The 18,129-nt window shown below is 42.0% G+C and overlaps 1 protein-coding gene across 1 annotated transcript in view; it reads right to left on the bottom strand.

The window, feature by feature from the left end:
• Positions 1–1,158: 1,158 nt before the first annotated feature.
• Positions 1,159–18,129, bottom strand: part of LOC115092410 (zinc finger X-chromosomal protein-like) — a gene marked incomplete at its 5' end in the record, with an annotated part of 147,569 nt that continues 130,598 nt past the window's right edge. Inside the window, 2 exons of the mRNA XM_029603243.1 lie at positions 1,159–3,101; positions 12,792–12,932. Of these exons, the coding sequence (XP_029459103.1) occupies positions 1,927–3,101; positions 12,792–12,932 (1,316 nt within the window). The remainder of the gene's footprint in view (positions 3,102–12,791; positions 12,933–18,129) is intronic.

Below are 18,129 nucleotides of genomic sequence, written 5' to 3'. Positions count from 1 at the left end.
CAGTGAAGTGTGTCTTCTGGGTTTTCCCCATTAATAAAATCCAAAGGCTCCAATCTTGAAGTTTGACTATTATGAAAAAAACAAAACAATCATTCACCTTCCCCAGTTTTAAGCTTAAATCTCAATCCCCTCCTGTCCTTTCCACACCCACCTGTAACTTCCATTCCATCAGCCCCAACCCCATCCTGGAACCCCAAAACCCCTGCCGGGAGCCTGGGTATACTTCCAGAGTAGGTGTCAAAGCAATACTGGAAGCAGTCAGGAGCAAGTAGATCACTGTGCTCCCAGCAGGGATTTTATGGACTCAGGAAGGGGTCAGTGGGGTGAAATGGGGGATGTAATGGAGGTTGCAGGTCAATGGGGAGGGTTTTGGGGCCAGTTTTACATGCACAGTCAGACGTATGAACAGCACAGTACACATCAGTGAAGATTGGATGTGATTTGGAGTTAGGAAAGGTACACAAAGATGAGATTTCTCCAATGTTCTCGCGCCCTAACTTGATGCATCTCTACCTGGGTACTATCAAGCTAGGGCGAGAGAACATTGTAGAAATCTCATCTTTGTGTACCTTTCCTCATTCCAAATCACATCCAATCTTCACTGATGTGTACTGTGCTGTTCGTACGTTAAACTGTGCATGTAAAACTGGCCCCAAAACCCTAGTCCATCACCAAAACCTCACCTCGAGTTATTAGATGACCCTCCTATAGTGGTATAAATAGTTGACTAATATGTATGCAAGCCCAGAGGCTCTCTCTCTCTCTCTCTTTCTCTCTACTCCACTCCACTCTCCCTGCCCAAAAATGCCCAAAACGGAATTTGCGATAAACGTCAGGAAAAAATATCTAGTTATTTCCGGTGTTGATAACGTGTGTTTCACTATCGCATGCAACTTTAATGCCCCTCATTTTCATAAACCGCGCTCAAACTCCTCCCCTTTGACTAAAAACTAAAAATTTGCATTCGCATTTCGTTATGCAATAAATAACGCATGCATTATGGTGTTATCCTGGGTGTTAGGGCCCTAAAGCCTGCGGCAATGCATTTTGATGAATGACCCTGTAAGTTTGGAACTTAGCCAAACAAACCCTTATGAATACTGACCTCTAAGCTTTTTTTTCCCATAGACAGAGAATGAGAGAAATGACCTTAGTGAATCAGGCTCCAAGGATTTTATTTTGAAATCTTTCAGTTGTATCTTAAAAGATAGTTTTAAAAAATCCAGCACATTTTGCTTCCTGGTGCACTTGTAATTAAAGAACAGCTAATTAAAAAGCATCAGCAGTGTAAACAATAAATCAGACATCTGACTACATAGCAGCTGGCAAAGGAGCAGGCAGGTGCAAGAGAAGGAATAAAAATGCTTTTTTTCTTCATTTCTGGAAAGTAAATCCCTTTTAATTGAAAACTGAATAAAACCAAAATGTCTGACCATTTTCATCAGTAATGGAATATATATTAGTTCAAATATAAAGGTTTTCAAATGTGCTGAATTATAACATTTTAATTCTCAACTCTGGTATATTTCTGTGTAGATATATACATGTCTAATAGCAAGGTGATAAAAAAATCTTTCAAATTCACAAACAAAAGTGATTTAATAAGAACACTTCCTGAATATCAACTGCATATAATAGAAATATTTAATCACAAAAATAAAAATTATTCACATTGGAGGCAGGGGATATTTTGTTACCATTTTTTCTCATTTATTTAATAAACTGAACAGAATTCAGAACAATGCTATTGAACAAAATGTAAAAAAATTTAACTACAGCAGTAATCATTTTTATATTTCGCAAAAAATCAAATCCACAATATATACTTCTTTTGTGATCATGGATGTCTGGTTTTAAAATAAACAGTTTCAAGGCTAGTATCAATTATTAGAACGCTTCGCGATTAGAAAGTCTGTTAAAGAAACCTCAGGACAGTCCAACCTCTTTATGATGTCGTAGGATGTGCTGATTCTTCTCTGAAGGTCTTCGGAATCCTTTAGTGCAATACTCACAGCGATGAGGGTAGTCTTTTGTATGAATGGAAATGACATGCCGTTTGAAGCCAGAGGCATCTGAAGTGTTATACTCACAGTATTCACACTGGTAAACCTTTCGGCCACTGTGCATTTTCATGTGTTTTTTTAGCTCAGTTTGGTGTCTGAAGCCTTTTCGACATCTCTTACACCTAAAGGGAAGATCCTTAGTATGAACCGAAAGAATGTGGCGGCTAAGAATGAATGGATCAGCAATTCTGAAGTCACAATGTCTACACTGGTGCATCCGTTTACCCTTATGGACTGCCACATGTTTCTTTAGTTCTGAGGGTCGATGAAAGCCTTTGTCACACATGTCACATTTGTGAGGGTAGTCCTTTGTGTGCACTGAAATAATGTGCCGTTTCAAATCACTAGAATTTGAACTCTTGTGGTCACAGTGAAAACATTGGTGTGTTTTGCTTTCTTGGTGTAACAGGACATGCTGTTGAAGTTCTTTGGTATCTGTGAAAGTCTGAAGACAAATATCACACTTGAATGGCATTTCCTTGCTATGTTTTGTCTTTACATGAGTCTTCAAGTTAGAAGAATCTGCTGATCTGTAATCACAGTACTGACACTGGTAAGGTTTCTCACCAGTGTGGATTCGCATGTGTTTTCTCAGTTCCGAAGGATGACGGAAACCTTTGCCACATTCCACACATATATGGGGAAAGTTCTTGCTGTGAACTGCTAGGAGGTGACGATTCAATAGCCCTTGCTCTGCTGTCTCATAATCACAGAACTTGCACTTGTGCATTTTGGTAGCTCCTTTATCCCTGTGTACCACCTTATGGGTAAATAAAGTTCCAGCCTGGGAAAACATTTTTCCACTCTCCATCATCTTGTCAGTTTTGTTCATAAGAGTGTGACTCTCCAGGTGGTTGTGTAAACTAACTTTCTTGTTGGTGGTGTAATCACAGTCAGTGCACCGATACTTTTTCTTACACAGGTACTCTGGATGATTTTTCATGTGCCTCTTCAGGAAACCTCGGGATTTAAACTTTTTTCCACAAATCATACAAGGGTAAACAGTCAGAGGATGACCATCAGGGCCAATTATTATTGCTGAGAGTAAACAAAACAGAATAAAAAAAGCCAATTATTTACAGATTAATAATTTTTTTAGTACCTCATATTCTCAACATTTCTTATCACTCTACAGACTGCTTCTACAATTAATATTCATAATCACAAGTGAATCTCATTTATCTATCTTAGGCCTAGATTTATCAAAAAGCAGTAAATATTGCATGCGATATAACAAGGGGCATGTTTTATGGTAATAACCTATTTATCGCAATGTGCGTTATCTTAAGTGCTTCGCATAGAATACCTACATAATTGCATTTTCCTACCTGCAAAGTGCTCATTTTACCATGGAGGGAGGGGAAGGGGGGGAGAGAGAGAGACACTCAATCTACAAGGCCCTTGTCGTAGTTAGCTATGTATACTACTATAGGAGGCCCACCTTGTAACTCGAGGTGAGGTTTAGGTAGTAGTGTAGGGGTTAGGGGCCACTTTTACATGCAGAGTGAGATGTACGAAGAGAACAGTACAGTCTTGTGAAGATTTGATGGCCTTCGGTGTGAGGAAACTCAGACAATGATGAGATTTGTACAATGTTCTCTTGGACATCAAATCTTCACAAGACTGTACTGTTCTCTTCGTACATCTCACTCTGTATGTAAAAGTGGCCCCTAACCCCTACAATACTACCTAAACCTCACCTTGTTAGTAGGTGGGCCTACTATAGTAGCATACATAGCTGCTTGCTATGGTGCCACCCCTAGAGGTTCTCGCTATCTCTCTTTCTTCCCCTCCCCCTACATCTCAGGCCCTTCCTCCAGCATAAAAGTGCTCAAAACAGAATTTGCAAAAAAAAAAAAAAAATCGCAATTTGCATTATGGGTATATCGCACAGGTTAATGCTAATGAAAAAGGTGTAGTTATTTTTGGCATTAAAACTGTGCGATATCATGTGCTATGGCTTCGCGAAGCCAGCCCACTTTTACAAAATTTCCGCCCCCGCCACAATCCCTCCACTTTCAAAAATTAGCATCGCACCATGTGTTATGGTGCTTTTCGCATGCATTAAGGCATTTTTCGCATGTGAAAACGCCATAATGCAAGTTGATAAATGACCCTGTTAGAAAGATAAAAAGAATAGTCAACTCTGCTGAGATTTAAACTGGAAAACCATATTTCTATATATTCACAAGCATCATATCATATGGGGACAGATTTAAAGATCTAAATATGTGTACCATGGAAGAAAGGCGGGAAAGGGGAGATAGCATAGAGACATTTAAACAATTCAGAAGTATCAATGCACAGGAGGCAGGTCTCTTTACAGAAAGGAGGATCTGGAAAAAGGGGATCATGGGTTGCGGGTGTAATCTAAGGAAATATTTATTTACAGAAAGGGTTGTAGACACATGGAACAGTCTTCTGTGGAGGTGGTGGAAACAAGGATAGCATCAGAATTCAAGCAAGCATGTTACAAGCACAGTGGCTCTCTGAGGGAGAGGAAGGGACAATAAAAGCTGAGCAGGAGATGCGGATGGGCAGACTAGATGGGTCGTAAAGTCTTATCTTCTGTCATGTTTTATGTTTCTATATTGCATACTAGGTTGTTTTCCTATTGCATAAGGGAGGTAGAAAGCAGAATTCAGTGGTCAGATTAGTTACACCCAAAAATCAATAGAAAACAATCAAGCATTCTTTTAATGTCTGAGGCTGGTTTGCCTTGTGTCCCTCCTCTGAAGCAGAAGTTTGAGACTTTTCTTTTGAGAGGAGATGCAAACTGATCTACCATAAGTTTACCCTACTCATAGAATATCTGATTTGCTATTCCCCTATCAAGGGACCATTCCAGAGTTTCCAGGATCCAACTTAATCGGTCTTGCAGGACATTCTACTCATCAGCCAGATACATGGCCCTGCCCAGTTTCACATCTGGACAGTTTCCTGACACAGGAATTACAAGCCTGTTCCTCCCTTCTTGTTCATGTAGAACATCACTATCTGATTGTCTGAATGAGGACAATTTTATTGGCCAATCCATCTCTGAAAACCTTTAGAGTGTATCGTATTGCCCTTAGTTCTAGGAAGTTTATCAGATGAAGTTTATCCTGAGCAGATCAGAGACTCTCGGTGTGAAGCTCCTCTACATGAGCTCCCTAACCCAAGTTGGATGCATCTGTGGTTAGGACAATTTGCTTGGATGAATTAAGGAGGAGATTTCTTTGGCCAGATTTGAATCGGCCACCAGGACAGAGAATCCTTGAGAAATGCGGATGCTATCTGGGAAATCCTGAGTGCGATCTTAGGGTATATTGGGATTGTCTCATATGAAGATGTTCTAGGGCGTAATGTCTCATGGCATCAAGAATACACAACAGCCTCAATATGTCCCAGGGTGATGATGCTCATTTTAATTTCTTCCACTGTGGAAATCAGCATAAAGATCTTTTGAGGAAGAAAAGCTTTCACCTGTTTTATATAGGAGAGCACCTATAAATTCCAACTGAGACAACAGGTTCAGATGGGACTTGAGGGAATTTACTTTTAATAAATAATAATAAATAAATAAGCCTTGTAACGCCAACATCCAAATGTTTTTGCTCATTGAATCTATGGCACCTCCTTGAGATGTGCTCTTTTCTAGCCAATCATCCATGTAGAAAAATCCATGCACCTCCAATTTACATAGATGTGCAGCCACTACCGCAAGATATTTTGTGAACACACATGGCACTGACACCAGGCTGAAGGACAGTACATGATTTTGGAGGCAGATCAAGAGCTTCTCAGTGGGCGATTTGGCAGGTTTTCCAACTGATATTATCTGTATTCATTCTGACTATGCTGACAACCCCATTGTTTGAAATTATTCTGTGCCAACAGTTAGCAAATGTTGCTTACCTGTAACAGGTGTTCTCACAGGACAGCAGGATGTTAGTCCTCACATATGGGTGACATCACAGGATGGAGCCCAATCATGGAACACTTCTGTCAAAGTTTCCAGAACTTTGACTGGCCCCCACTGGGCATGCCCAGCATAGCACTATCCCTGCAGCCAGCAGGGGTCCCCCTTGTCTTGTTAAAAAGCTACAGGTAGTGCCGAAAATAAAATAAGAAAACGTTACGAACCCAAAACCAAGGGGCGGCGGGCGGGTTTCGTGAGGACTAACATCCTGCTGTCCTGTGAGAACACCTGCTACAGGTAAGCAACATTTGCTTTCTCACAGGACAAGCAGGATGGTAGCCCTCACATATGGGTGAGTTCAGAGCTGAGGATGTCAGAGTATGCACCAAATGTACGCAGGCACTAGGCCTGAGATGAAATTTGGCCGAGGGCATCCTGAACCCCACCGGGCAGGCGGAAGGGTGTTGGTACGTCACATTGTAAATGGGTTGCGCAAGACAGATTGGCTGAAGATGGAATCTTGTTTTCCGGCTTTATCTAAGCAATAATGGGCTGTAAAGGTATGGAAGGAACTCCAGGTTGCAGCCCTGCAAATGTCAGGAAGCAGCACTGGCGTAGGTGTGCTTTTGAAGTCGCCATGGCCCTCACAGGTGTGCTTTAACACGGTCTTGAAGTGGAATGCCCGCATGTTGATAGCAAAAGGATATGCAGTCCGCCAACCAGGAGGAGAGAGTCTGTTTACCCACAGGCTGCCCCAATTTGATAGGATGGAAAGAGACAAATAATTGAGTGCTTTTCCTGTTGGCAGCTGTACGGTCTAGGTAGAACGCTAGAGCCCGTTTGCAGTCAAGGGTATGCAGAGCCTGCTCTCCTGGATTGGAATGGGGCCTGGGAAAAAAGGTAGGTAGTATAATGGATTGTTTGAGATGAAACTCCAAAACTACCTTAGGCAAGAATTGAGGGTGAGTGTGGAGTACTGCCCGGTCCTGCAGAAGTTTAGTGTAAGGTGGATAGGTAACTAGAGCCTATAATTCACTAACTCTGCGAGTGGAAGTGATTGCCAAAAGGAAAATCATTTTCCATGTGAGATATCAAAGGTCACAGGATTGAAGAGGCTCGAATGGTGTTTTCATGAGCCGACCCAAAACTAGGTTGAGGTCCCAAGAAGGGGCCGGAGGACGCAGAGGAGGCTTGAGGTGAAGCAAGCCCTTCAAAAAACGTGTTACAAGGGATTGTACTGATATGGGAACATCCCCAACGCCTTTATGGAAGGCAGCTACCGCACTGATATGCATTCTGATGAAGTTTTAAGACCTGACTCTAACAAGTGCCAGAGATAGTCCACAAAACTTCGTGATTGGACAGGTAAAGGGGTCAAGGGACTGAGAAGAGCACCATGACGTAAACCTGGTCCATTTGTAAGAATAAGATTTTCTCGTGGAAAACTGGTTCAGAAAGGTTAAGTGGCTGAAGGATTAACCTTTCAACATCCATGCAGTCAGGGACAAGGCTTGAAGATTGGGGTGGCGTAGGCACCAGTCGTTTTGAGTGATTAGGAGCGGGTCCTTTCCCAAGGGAATGTGCGTGCGAATGGAGAGATCCTGAAGTATTGGAAACCACACTTGGCGTGGCCAGTGAGGTGCTATCAGGATCATAGTTCCCTTGTCCTGACGTAACTTCACGAGAGTCTTCAAGAGAAGTGGAAGTGGAGGGAATGCATATAGGAGACCGGTTGCCCATGATAGGGAGAACGCGTCTCTTGGCTGATAGTGTTGGCTGTGAGTGAGAGAGCAGAAGTTGTCTACTTTGCAATTTTGAGGTGACGCAAAGAGGTCTATTTGAGGATAACCCCATTGTTGGAAGATCAAGTTTGCTACTGAGGGGTTGAGAAACCACTCGTGCGGTTGAAAGGTGCGACTCAGCTTGTCTGCCAACACATTGTCTACTCCCGGCAAGTAGGTGGCCCTGAGGTACATCGAGTGGGAGAGGGCCTCCGCCCATATCTGCGCAGCTTCCTGACACAGAAGGTAGGAGCCCGTCCCTCCCTGTTTGTTGATTTACCACATGGCCACCTGGTTGTCCATCTGGATCAGGATGACTTGATTGGAGAGGTGATCCTGAAATACCCTGAGAGCATATCTGATTACTCATAGCTCCAGGAAATTGATTTGGTGTTTGGCTTCCTCTGGAGACCAAGATCCTTGTGTCTGCAGATCAGCCACGTGGGCTCCCCAGCCAAGGTTGGAAGCATCGGTGGTGAGAGTTATATGAGGTTCTGGAGCCTGGAAGGGCAAGCCTTGGAGGAGATTGACCTGATTTCTCCACCAGGCGAGAGACCGATGGAGTGAGTCTGTTACGTTGACAATGGTTGACAGGAGCTGAATGGAATGAGTCATTTGTGACCTTAGAGTCCACTGCATGACTCTCATGGCCAAGTGGGCCATTGGGGTGACCTGAACTGAGGACGCCATGTCTCCCAGGAGGATGGGAAAGTGGTGTGCAGTCGTGGAGTGCTGAGACTGCAGCTGGTATGCAAGAGACACGAGAGTGAGAGCTCGCTGTCGAGGTAGAAAAGCCTTTGCCTGCAAGGTGTCCAAGTCTGCCCCAATGAACGATAAGGTTTGAGATGGGACTAAGTAGGATTTGTCATAGTTGACGAGAAATCCGAGTGAAATTAGAGTGTGTAAGGTAAGATATAGGGACGACAGAGCAGCTTGCTGAGTGGGAGCCCTGATTAACCAATCGTCTAGATAGGGGTAGATGTGAACACCTTGAGTCCTGAGGAAAGCTGCAACTATGATGAGGCATTTTGTGAAGACTCGTGGTGCAGACGCGAGGCCGAATGGAAGCACTCAGGACTGATAGTGCTTGGGGCCTACTAGAAACATCCGGTCCAGTTCTTCTCGGAGACCTGGAGCAAGCAGCCTCAGCTCCGGAACAGAAGAAGGAGGCAGAGGCATAGCCGGAGGGGCCACTGTTAAAGGCGGAGTCGCGGCTCCCGATACCCTGTCGGGTGAGGGTTGCCTTGGTGACCCGGTCGCCGAAAAGGTTGGTGCCTTTTCTGGACGGGGTTTCTTCGACGGCGGCTCGGACAATGGCGAGGCCGATGATTTCACTCCCTCGATGGCCTGAGTCTTTTGATGCCGGTAGCGATGTTTATCTCTACGATCCCCATGGTCCTGAGGGGGAGTAGAGGGTATTAAAGGTCGAGAAGTTGTCGATGCCGGACGGTCACCGGCCGGAGGTCGATGCTGGCGCGAAGTTGACGGTGCCGGTTCTGATGACGTTGATGCAATAGACGGCATCGGGGTTTGAGCACGGAAGAGAAGTTCCATCTTCTCCAATCTAGCCTTGCAACCTTTTGGTATCATTAGGGCACATTTGGTGCAGGTTAGGACATCGTGCTCACATCCGAGACACATTACACAGACTTTGTGAGGGTCTGTGATGGACATGGTGTGATTACAGTCCGGGCACCGGCGGAATCCCGACGCCAGGCCATGAAAAAATTAAGCCGCGGTACAGTCGATGGCCAGTAGGCCGCGAGGGCCAAACTCGGTGGTAATCAACGGAAAACGGGTAAAAAACTTAACGGAGTACCGTAACTTCAAAAAGTTGAAGGAGGGACCCCTGTGGGGTAAATTAAATTTTAGTAATTCCGTAAGGAAAATTCCTGTCAGGAATCTCCGCAGAGCTCCTTAACCGCGTGGCTACTGCTGCACGGAAAAAAGAAGACTGAAGAGGGACCCCTACTGGCTGCAGGGTTAGTGCCATGCTGGGCATGCCTTGTAGAGGCCAGTCAAAGTTCTGGAAACTTTGACAGAAGTGTTCCGTGATTGGGCTCCATCCTGTGATGTCATCCATATGTGAGGACTACCATCCTGCTTGTCCTGTGAGAATATGTAAAACTTCAGTCTTCCCTCAACAGGATGGTTCTTTAGCAAGAATACTGGGATTTTGGCTATACTCTCCTCGATACAGTCAAAACCCTGTCCTAAGTTGTAGATGGGATGCTGGCTTTGGCTATGGGGTTTTCTGCTATCCGGGATGAGAGCGAGGTCCCTGCTGTTGTTGGGGATGAGAGAGTGGAGGATAACATCTCCTTGCTGGATAGAAAAGGTCTCCTCAGCATTCTATTTGCATAACTCCTAGATGAGGACAGGTCTAGAGTGGCAGTGGAGAGGGTCTGAAGCATAGTACAGTGGTCTTTCATTTAAGCCACTGCTTTCTTGATCTTATTTCCAAAATGATTCTCTCCATTGCAAAGCATGTCAGCAAGCCTGTCTTTACCATCTTGTCTGAAGTCATGTGAATCAATGCTTTCTTCAAGGAGTGACTAGGTGTTTGCAAATTTTTTGTTGTTGTGAGCAACAAATTCTTTTAAGTAATTTTTGAGCAATAGTATTAGCATTGCATTTCTGTATATAGCACAAATAAAAATATATGAGTGACCATGTAAAACCTGCGAGCAATGCTCTGAAAGGTATGAGCAATCGCTCATGTGCACAGCTTAGAGGGTATGATAATTCTTCTCTAGGAGTACTGGAGAGAGGTTTCTAGACCTCTTGGACATTTTGAGAGTGAATTCGACCACAACTGATCAGCAGGTGCTGTTCTATGATTCTGGGTACCTTCTGGATGTGATCACTGGTGACATAGAGAAGAGGGTTTCCTACATTCACATCTAGATCTACTGAAGGATTCTATGGAAATGCATTGCAGGGAAGTGGGGGGGAATCCACAAATTGGAGAATGTCAAGCATGTTTGCTATGGACTCCTTCTCTTTTTCAAATCAAATGGAATGGCATCTGCTACATTCTTTATAAAGTCAATGAAGTAGAGATCCTCCGGATGACATCTTCTCCCTGTGGAGTAGAGGAGTACTAAGGGAGACCTGTTAGCTTCTCCTAAATCAAAGAAGTCTTCAGATCCATAAGTGTGCCCCTAGTCAGAGCCAGAATGGTAAGTTGGTGGTGTAGACTGAACTTTCATCTGGCTAACAGACAAGACTGAGAGGACAGCTCTTGTTTATTGGGATCTAGACCCTAATGAACTTCTGTGCCTCAGGGGAAACTTCCTTACCCGATGCACTAGAAATTAACACTGGTGTGGTGGTACCCAATGTTGATGCCCTTTCAGGAACTGGCATCTGGGCTTCTCTGCCAGATAAACATAAGAATTGCCATATTGGGTCAGAACGAGGGTCCATCAAGCCCAGCATTCTGTTTCTAACAGTGGCCAATTCTGGTTACAAGTACCTGGAAAGTACCCAAACTTGAAACAGATCCCATGATACTAAAGCTGGTAATAAACAACTTGATTAATAGCAATTTATAGACTTGTCCTCCAGGAACTTATCCAAAACGTTTTGAATCTAGCGACACTAAGTGCCTTAACCACATCATCTAGCAATGAATTCCAGAGCTTAATTGTGCATTGAGTGAATAATAATTTTCTCCGATTTGTTTTAAATGTGCTACTTGCTAACTTAATGGAGTGCCCCCCTAGTTCTTGAATTATGTGAAAGAGTAAATAACTGATTTAATAGGCATATACGTTTTTTTGGCTAATTCTAACCATCCCCAAGAACAGGTCTAAACTTACTTGGGAACGTGTTCCCAGATAACTTTAGACTTAACCAGCTATAACCTCAGTCAATAAGTTACAAATTAGCCCTGCTAGGTCAAGCCTCCCCCTCATTCTCCAAATCCCTCCAAGAGCACTTTTAAGCTTTGGAGTTGTTCGCTGGGCAGCCTTTCCCTCCCCACATCCTCTCACCAGTTTGGCAAAATTATGAACACAATGCTCCCTCATTTCCCTTCCTTTTTCCTTTCCTCTTCCACCCCAATCCTCCCACCTACCCAATACCTTTTGCCAGACTGCAGTGCTCATAACATAATCCTGGTGGCTGGCAGCGTTACCACTATAGCAACACTAGAAGTGTAATCTTCCAGTGTTGCTGTTTGGATAGCAATTTTGGAAGCCACCAGCTACACATTTTTTTTAATATAGCTGATTATGTTCACATTTATTTGGCTACCTTTAGCTGGATACATTTAAACCTAACTGGCGACATTCAAAAGATGGCTAGTTAGGTTTGAAATTATTTAGATAAACTTAGCTGGATAACTTTATTCAGGGATATTCAGTGGAACATTTATCCTGCTGATTATCCAAGATAACATATCTAGCTAACTTTAGCCAGATAACTTAGCCATTCAGAGCTTTTTTTTAATATTGGCCTCTAAGGAATTCATTTTCAGCCAATGTCCAGCCAGGAAAGTTAGCCAGACAAACTTACCTGGCTAATTTTGACAGGATATTTGGTGACACAGCCGCACCATTGAATACACCCAAATATATTAAAGTTAGCTGGATAAATGTAGGACTCCTCTATGGGACTGCTCTATGACACAACCAGAGTTAGCCAGATCATTTATGCAGCTAACTTAACTCTGTTCTGGAATTCCCCCACGTTATCTGGTTAAAGTTTAGCTGGATAAGTGGCGGAAATATTCAAAAGTCAGCATTTAGTCAGATAAGTCACAACTTTTTTGTCTGATGCCACTGAATATAGACCCTCAAGCTTCTAACTTTAAATGTATAGGTTCATAAATTTAAAATAAGATTCACAACCACATCCCTTTGAAAGTTTATTCACAGCTTTTTTGAGAAAAGCTGCCAATAAACTGAAAAATAAAATAAAATAAAAATGAATGTGCAAGTGAGTTGAACATCATTAGCATACCAATTTAACTGAATGGCAAAATAATTATAATAATTAAGTAGTATGCCAACCTCTGTAAATGTCCAAACTGTCACTAACCTGTTTGGTATTGTCTGTTCTCTGGTCGTCTCTTTTTTTTTTGTTTTTGTTTTGCCAACTTCTCAAGTCCATCAGATTCATCTATGTGCAAAAGAGCACTGGCAGTGCCATTCCTGTTTTCAATCCCATCAGAACTGTTGCCTGCAAAAAGAATACAAGAACAAACCCCTAGATTCATCAAAATGCTATAAATATAGAAAAAATAGCAACTGTGATAAAAAATGGGAATAGTTAAGCTAATTTCCTATCTTCCGCATAGACAATTTCCACAAAGTATGATATGGTATCACAGTGCACATCATTTTACGCAGCACGAGTTGATTTATGCATGGCGCGCTATTTGGTTTGTGTATATACCAGCTGCCTCTTTAGAGAGAGAGAGAGTGAGAGCACACTGTAATAAGGAGAATAGGGGGTGGTGTTACATACACAGAAGAATTAACTGCAAATTTGAAATTACTGAAGTATTTCTATCATTTGAATCAATGAAAGGTACAAGAGTAGTTTATTTCCTCTGACTGTGTACGTAACACCAGCCCCCAAACCCACCCTGAATGTGCCCATCTACAGTGCTAGATTTATATATAGAGTCCTATTCTCCCTATTACAATGCTCACTCTCTCTGCCCCCTCCCCCCCGTGGTAATGGCTGTGGTTGCATGATAAAAACAGGTTCCCCTCTACTGCAAAAAAAAAAAAAAAAAGGTATAGTTATCTCTGATGTTAAATCCTGCGTTATTCTACCACATTCCGCGGTAGAAGACCCCAATTTGCATTAACTCTTCCCACTTGCAAAACAAATTTAAAAATTGCGTTCTTACTAGTGCTGTGATATTTATCGCGTGTATTAGACTCATTTAATGCACATTTGGGCCCTAATGCATTTTAATGAATGACCTGGAAAATTTTCTATCCAGTATTAATACATTTATTTTTATTTCATGCTTCACCGCCAAATTGCTCTCAAGGCATGTTACAACTATCATATTACAGATAAAAATCACAATTTAAAATAAACAAAACTCAAAGCAAGGCCATTACAAAAGGGCATGGGACAAACACAGAGTACTCCTGTTGGTCAGAGAATGTAAATGAAGAAATGAGGTAACTTTTCTATTACACCTAAAGTTTACATTGCAGCTTGAGTGTAGCCTGCATGGAGTGGCAGCTGCTACTTACCCTTAACAGAAGACTTGGGGGTAGCCTGCATTGAGCAGCAGCTGCTAAAACCCTTAACAAGGCTTGGGAGTAGCCTACATGGAAATACAGCTGCTATTACCCTTAACAGAAGACTTGGGGGTAGCCTGCATTGAGCGGTAGCTGCTAAAACCCTTAACAAGGCTTGGGAGTAGCCTACATAGAAATGCAGCTGCTACTACCCTTAACAGAAGGCTTGGGGGAAGCCTCCATGGAGCAGCAGCTGCACATATACACATATATAAAAAAGGGGAGGTCTATGAGCATTCCAGGGCAGGTTTAACAGTTATGCATGTATGCTGTTATTCTAAAAGACGCTTATATGTGTACATTTAGTATCTTAATCACATAATTTTACACCTGCTAATTATTTTGCGTGATTGATATCAGTCTTGATTATTGTAAATTATTGGCGGGGTGGGAGGTCTGGGTGAATTGGGGAGGTTCAAGCTGATGAACAAGAGGACTGGGAGAACTAATGTTTTTTTTTCAATTACATGTGCATGTTGTAAAATATTACAACTTGTGTGTATAAATCGGGTTTTATGCAAGTCCTACTTTATTTTTGTGTGGAAAAAATATGTGGTATATTTTTAAAACAGGAAAGAACACATATTCGATACATTGAAATATTCACTTTCAATGCATTACATGCATTTTGCAGGGTTTAAATTTTCCCAAATGTATCCTGTGCAAATTAGGAGAAGGAATTATGTGAGGGTAATTTTGGTGGAGTAATTTTCAAATTGAACATATTGCCTAAGTTCATGTTGAAAATTGGTTAACATACCGGTATTTGGTGATTTTCTCATGTGCGCTCTTATATATGAGGTAATTCTGTAAGTAAACTCCTTATTTCACACATGACTAAGTTTTTAAAAATTTACTCCAAGATTATGGAAAGGACAATTTTCAATTTTTTATGCAAGCAACCCATGTTTGCCTGCGTAAAAATTGCCTTTGAAAATTGTACTCCTCACGCTCTGTGCAGGTAAAAGTATCTGTGCTGTTTCACAGCCTGCATTCTTTTCTCAGCATGGAAAAGTGGCAGAGCCAGGAAGAGAAATACAAATAGGATTCTATTTTCAAATCCCCATGCATATTGTACACCCGTTTCAAAAGCAGGAGCAATGGGGAGTTTCCCTTTGAAAATTAGCTTGCAGGTCTGCAGATACCTGCAAATGCTCCATAGTTTTTAAAATTGCTATAAAAAAGCCTAAGTCAGAGATTTTTGACTTTTTAGAACAAGATAGAAGGTTATGTTTGCTGTTGTAAAAGAAGTCTAAGAATCATGTAGTATTCTCTTGCTCATATCAATCTACAGTGGCTGTAGAGTCCATACTAAAAGAGTATGTCCAGTTAAGTTTAGAATTTAGCCGGACAAACCATGGGATTTAAAATTCTGTGATTAGATCACCCAGCCCTTAGCTGGCTAGCTTTTTTTCTGGCTTAAAATTTTGCCGGATAAGTCAGGGGTGACCTGGGAGCATTTGGGGACGGAATGCACTTATTTGGCTAAGTCAGACCACTTTTTGAGGTTGCTTTTAAATCTTAGACCTGATCGTTTGCTTTTAGCCTCATGAATTAACTTTCTTTTTTAACCATGGTCTTACTTTATGAAATGCCTCAAGTCTCTTGTCCTGTATGTTTGTCTTATTAGATTGTAAGCTCTATTGAACAGGGACTGTCTTTTTTGTGTGTGGTTTGTATAGCAGTGCGTATATCGTGTTGTGCTATAGAAATGTTAAATAATAGTAGTAATAGGTTAGCCGGATAAAACTGATTTTTGGTATTATCTGGCTAACATAGCCAACTTTAGGTTGATGAAAAGCAGTCCTAAGGTTAGCTGGATAAACGTATCCAGCTAAGTTTTCATAGCCAGGTATATTCAGTGGCATGCTTGCTCCATTAAAAATCCAAGCTAAGTTAGCCAGATAACTTTATCTGGCTAACTTTGCTGGCCAGCTAGCCCCTGAAAATTGACCCTAGAAAGCCTATATCCCATTGAACATTTTTTCATATTTTGTTGTGTCAATGCATCAGACTTGCATGTATTTAAACGAGGAGTTTATTCATTCATCAACATACCATACGCCATATCTTTCATGGCCCAAAAATGTTTTATTGGGGGGGCAAAGGAATAGATTTTCCACTGTGCGCACACATGCACACATGGACGCATGGTAGAAAATCCATGGGCCGCGCGCACACGTGTGCCGGATTTTATAATCCGTGCGTGTATGTGTGGGCAGCGCGCGCAAGGGGGGGACTTTTGCAATTTCTGTGCGGCGACACATTCCGGCCTTCCCCAGTTCCCTCCCAGTCCGCTCCAATTAAGGGAACCTCCCTACCCCTTACCTAAATTCACAGACTGTTCCTTCTCCTCCCCAACCCCTAAGCCATACCTTTCTGGGTTTTTTTGTTTCACAACTTACTTCAGCTCCAGCTCCAGCCCCAAGTCAATACTTGGTGGAAGCACCTTTGGCACCAATTAGCCTTGAATCTGCTGGGACAGGCCTCCACTAACTATGCAAATCTAGATCTGTTAATATTGGACCATTCTTCTTTTCAAAGCTGTTCAAGCTCTGTCAAATTCCTTGGGGAGTGCTGATGGACAGCACACAGAAACACAATAAAATAGGCAAAGTACAGTTAAATTGTAATACATAATAATAAACATATTCTAAAATAATCAAAACCTAATAAACATACACTGAATACACAGCCCAAAGAGCATCAACTGCCTATGATTTCAAGTGTTATATGCCAAATTATAGAATGGCACCTATTTTCAGCTGAGTTTCGAAGCCTAACAGGGTCATTCATCAAAATGCATTATGGCGTTAACGCACGCGTTAATGCTATAACACATGTGATATTTATGTTAATGCATGGAACGAAAACAAATTTTTTGAAGGGGCGGGATTGGGAAGGGGTTTGGGCAAGATTAATGAAAATGAGGAGCAATATTGCATGTTTTTAATACCGGAAATAACTACACCTTTTTTTCCTGGCGTTAAGCTGTGCGATATACTCGAAACGGCCATAATGCAATTTGCAATAAAGATTGCAAATTGCATTTCAGCCATAGAGAGAGAGAGAGAGAGAGAGAGAGAGAGAGAACACGCCTCTGGGGAGGCCTTCCTAGTATTCAACTATTTATATCACCATAGGAAGGCCAGCTAATAGTTCAAGATGAGATATTGGTTTCGGTTTAGGAGCCAGTTTTAGATGCAGAGTGAGACATATGAACAGCACAGTACATCTCGGTGAAGAATTGACGTCATTTGGAGTGAGGGAAGTCTCACAAAGATGAGATTTCTACAATGTTTTCTCACCCTAGCTTGATGGACTCTATGACATCAAATCTTCACTGAGGTGTACTGTGCTGTTCTTATGTCTCACTCTGCATGTAAAACTGGTCCCTAAACCCTAGAACACCACAAAAACCTCACCTCAAGCTATTAGCTGGCTCTCCTATAGTGATATAAATAGTTGACTACTATGAAGGCTTTATAAAAAGGTACGTTCTCTCTCTCTCCAAATAGTAATAGCCTGTCTGGGCACTTCGCAAGCTACGAAATAGAAGTGTCACAGGGTGCGAAAACCTCACCGCACCTCGCGATACACTACCTATGCGAAGCCCTATGCTAGCACATGGTGCAGTAATTCTAAAATTACCATAAACATGTCCCTTTTTCTTACCGCGGGTGTTATCCATGCGATATTATAGCATTTTGATGAATCTAAGGGTACGATTGTAACTTTCAAACTGGTGCACGATCGCAAATTTGTGCACATATGTAGGTCCACATCCAAGGACGCACCATTTTATAACATATGCATACATTTATAACATATGTGTGCATGTTATAAAATGACCTGGACATTTTCTAACAAAAGCTGCTCCGAGTGAGAGGGATCATAAAAAACAAATACCATGATATGTAAGTAAACACTTACATGGAAACTTTAGAGAAAACATGCTCCAAATATCCAGTAACCATTGTTTCATTTGAAGAAAACCTGTGTAGGCTTTGAAACATCAGGAAAAATTTGTAGCTTTTGGCAACAAATGAACTCTAGTTTATATTTAAAATACTGGCATATAACCAGGTCTTTATCTGATTCAGTAAGAAAAG

The sequence above is a fragment of the Rhinatrema bivittatum genome, chromosome 5 (genome assembly GCF_901001135.1).
Source record: "Rhinatrema bivittatum chromosome 5, aRhiBiv1.1, whole genome shotgun sequence".
In the NCBI taxonomy this organism is placed as follows: domain Eukaryota; kingdom Metazoa; phylum Chordata; class Amphibia; order Gymnophiona; family Rhinatrematidae; genus Rhinatrema; species Rhinatrema bivittatum.
This window is presented reverse-complemented; position numbering and strand designations above follow the sequence as displayed.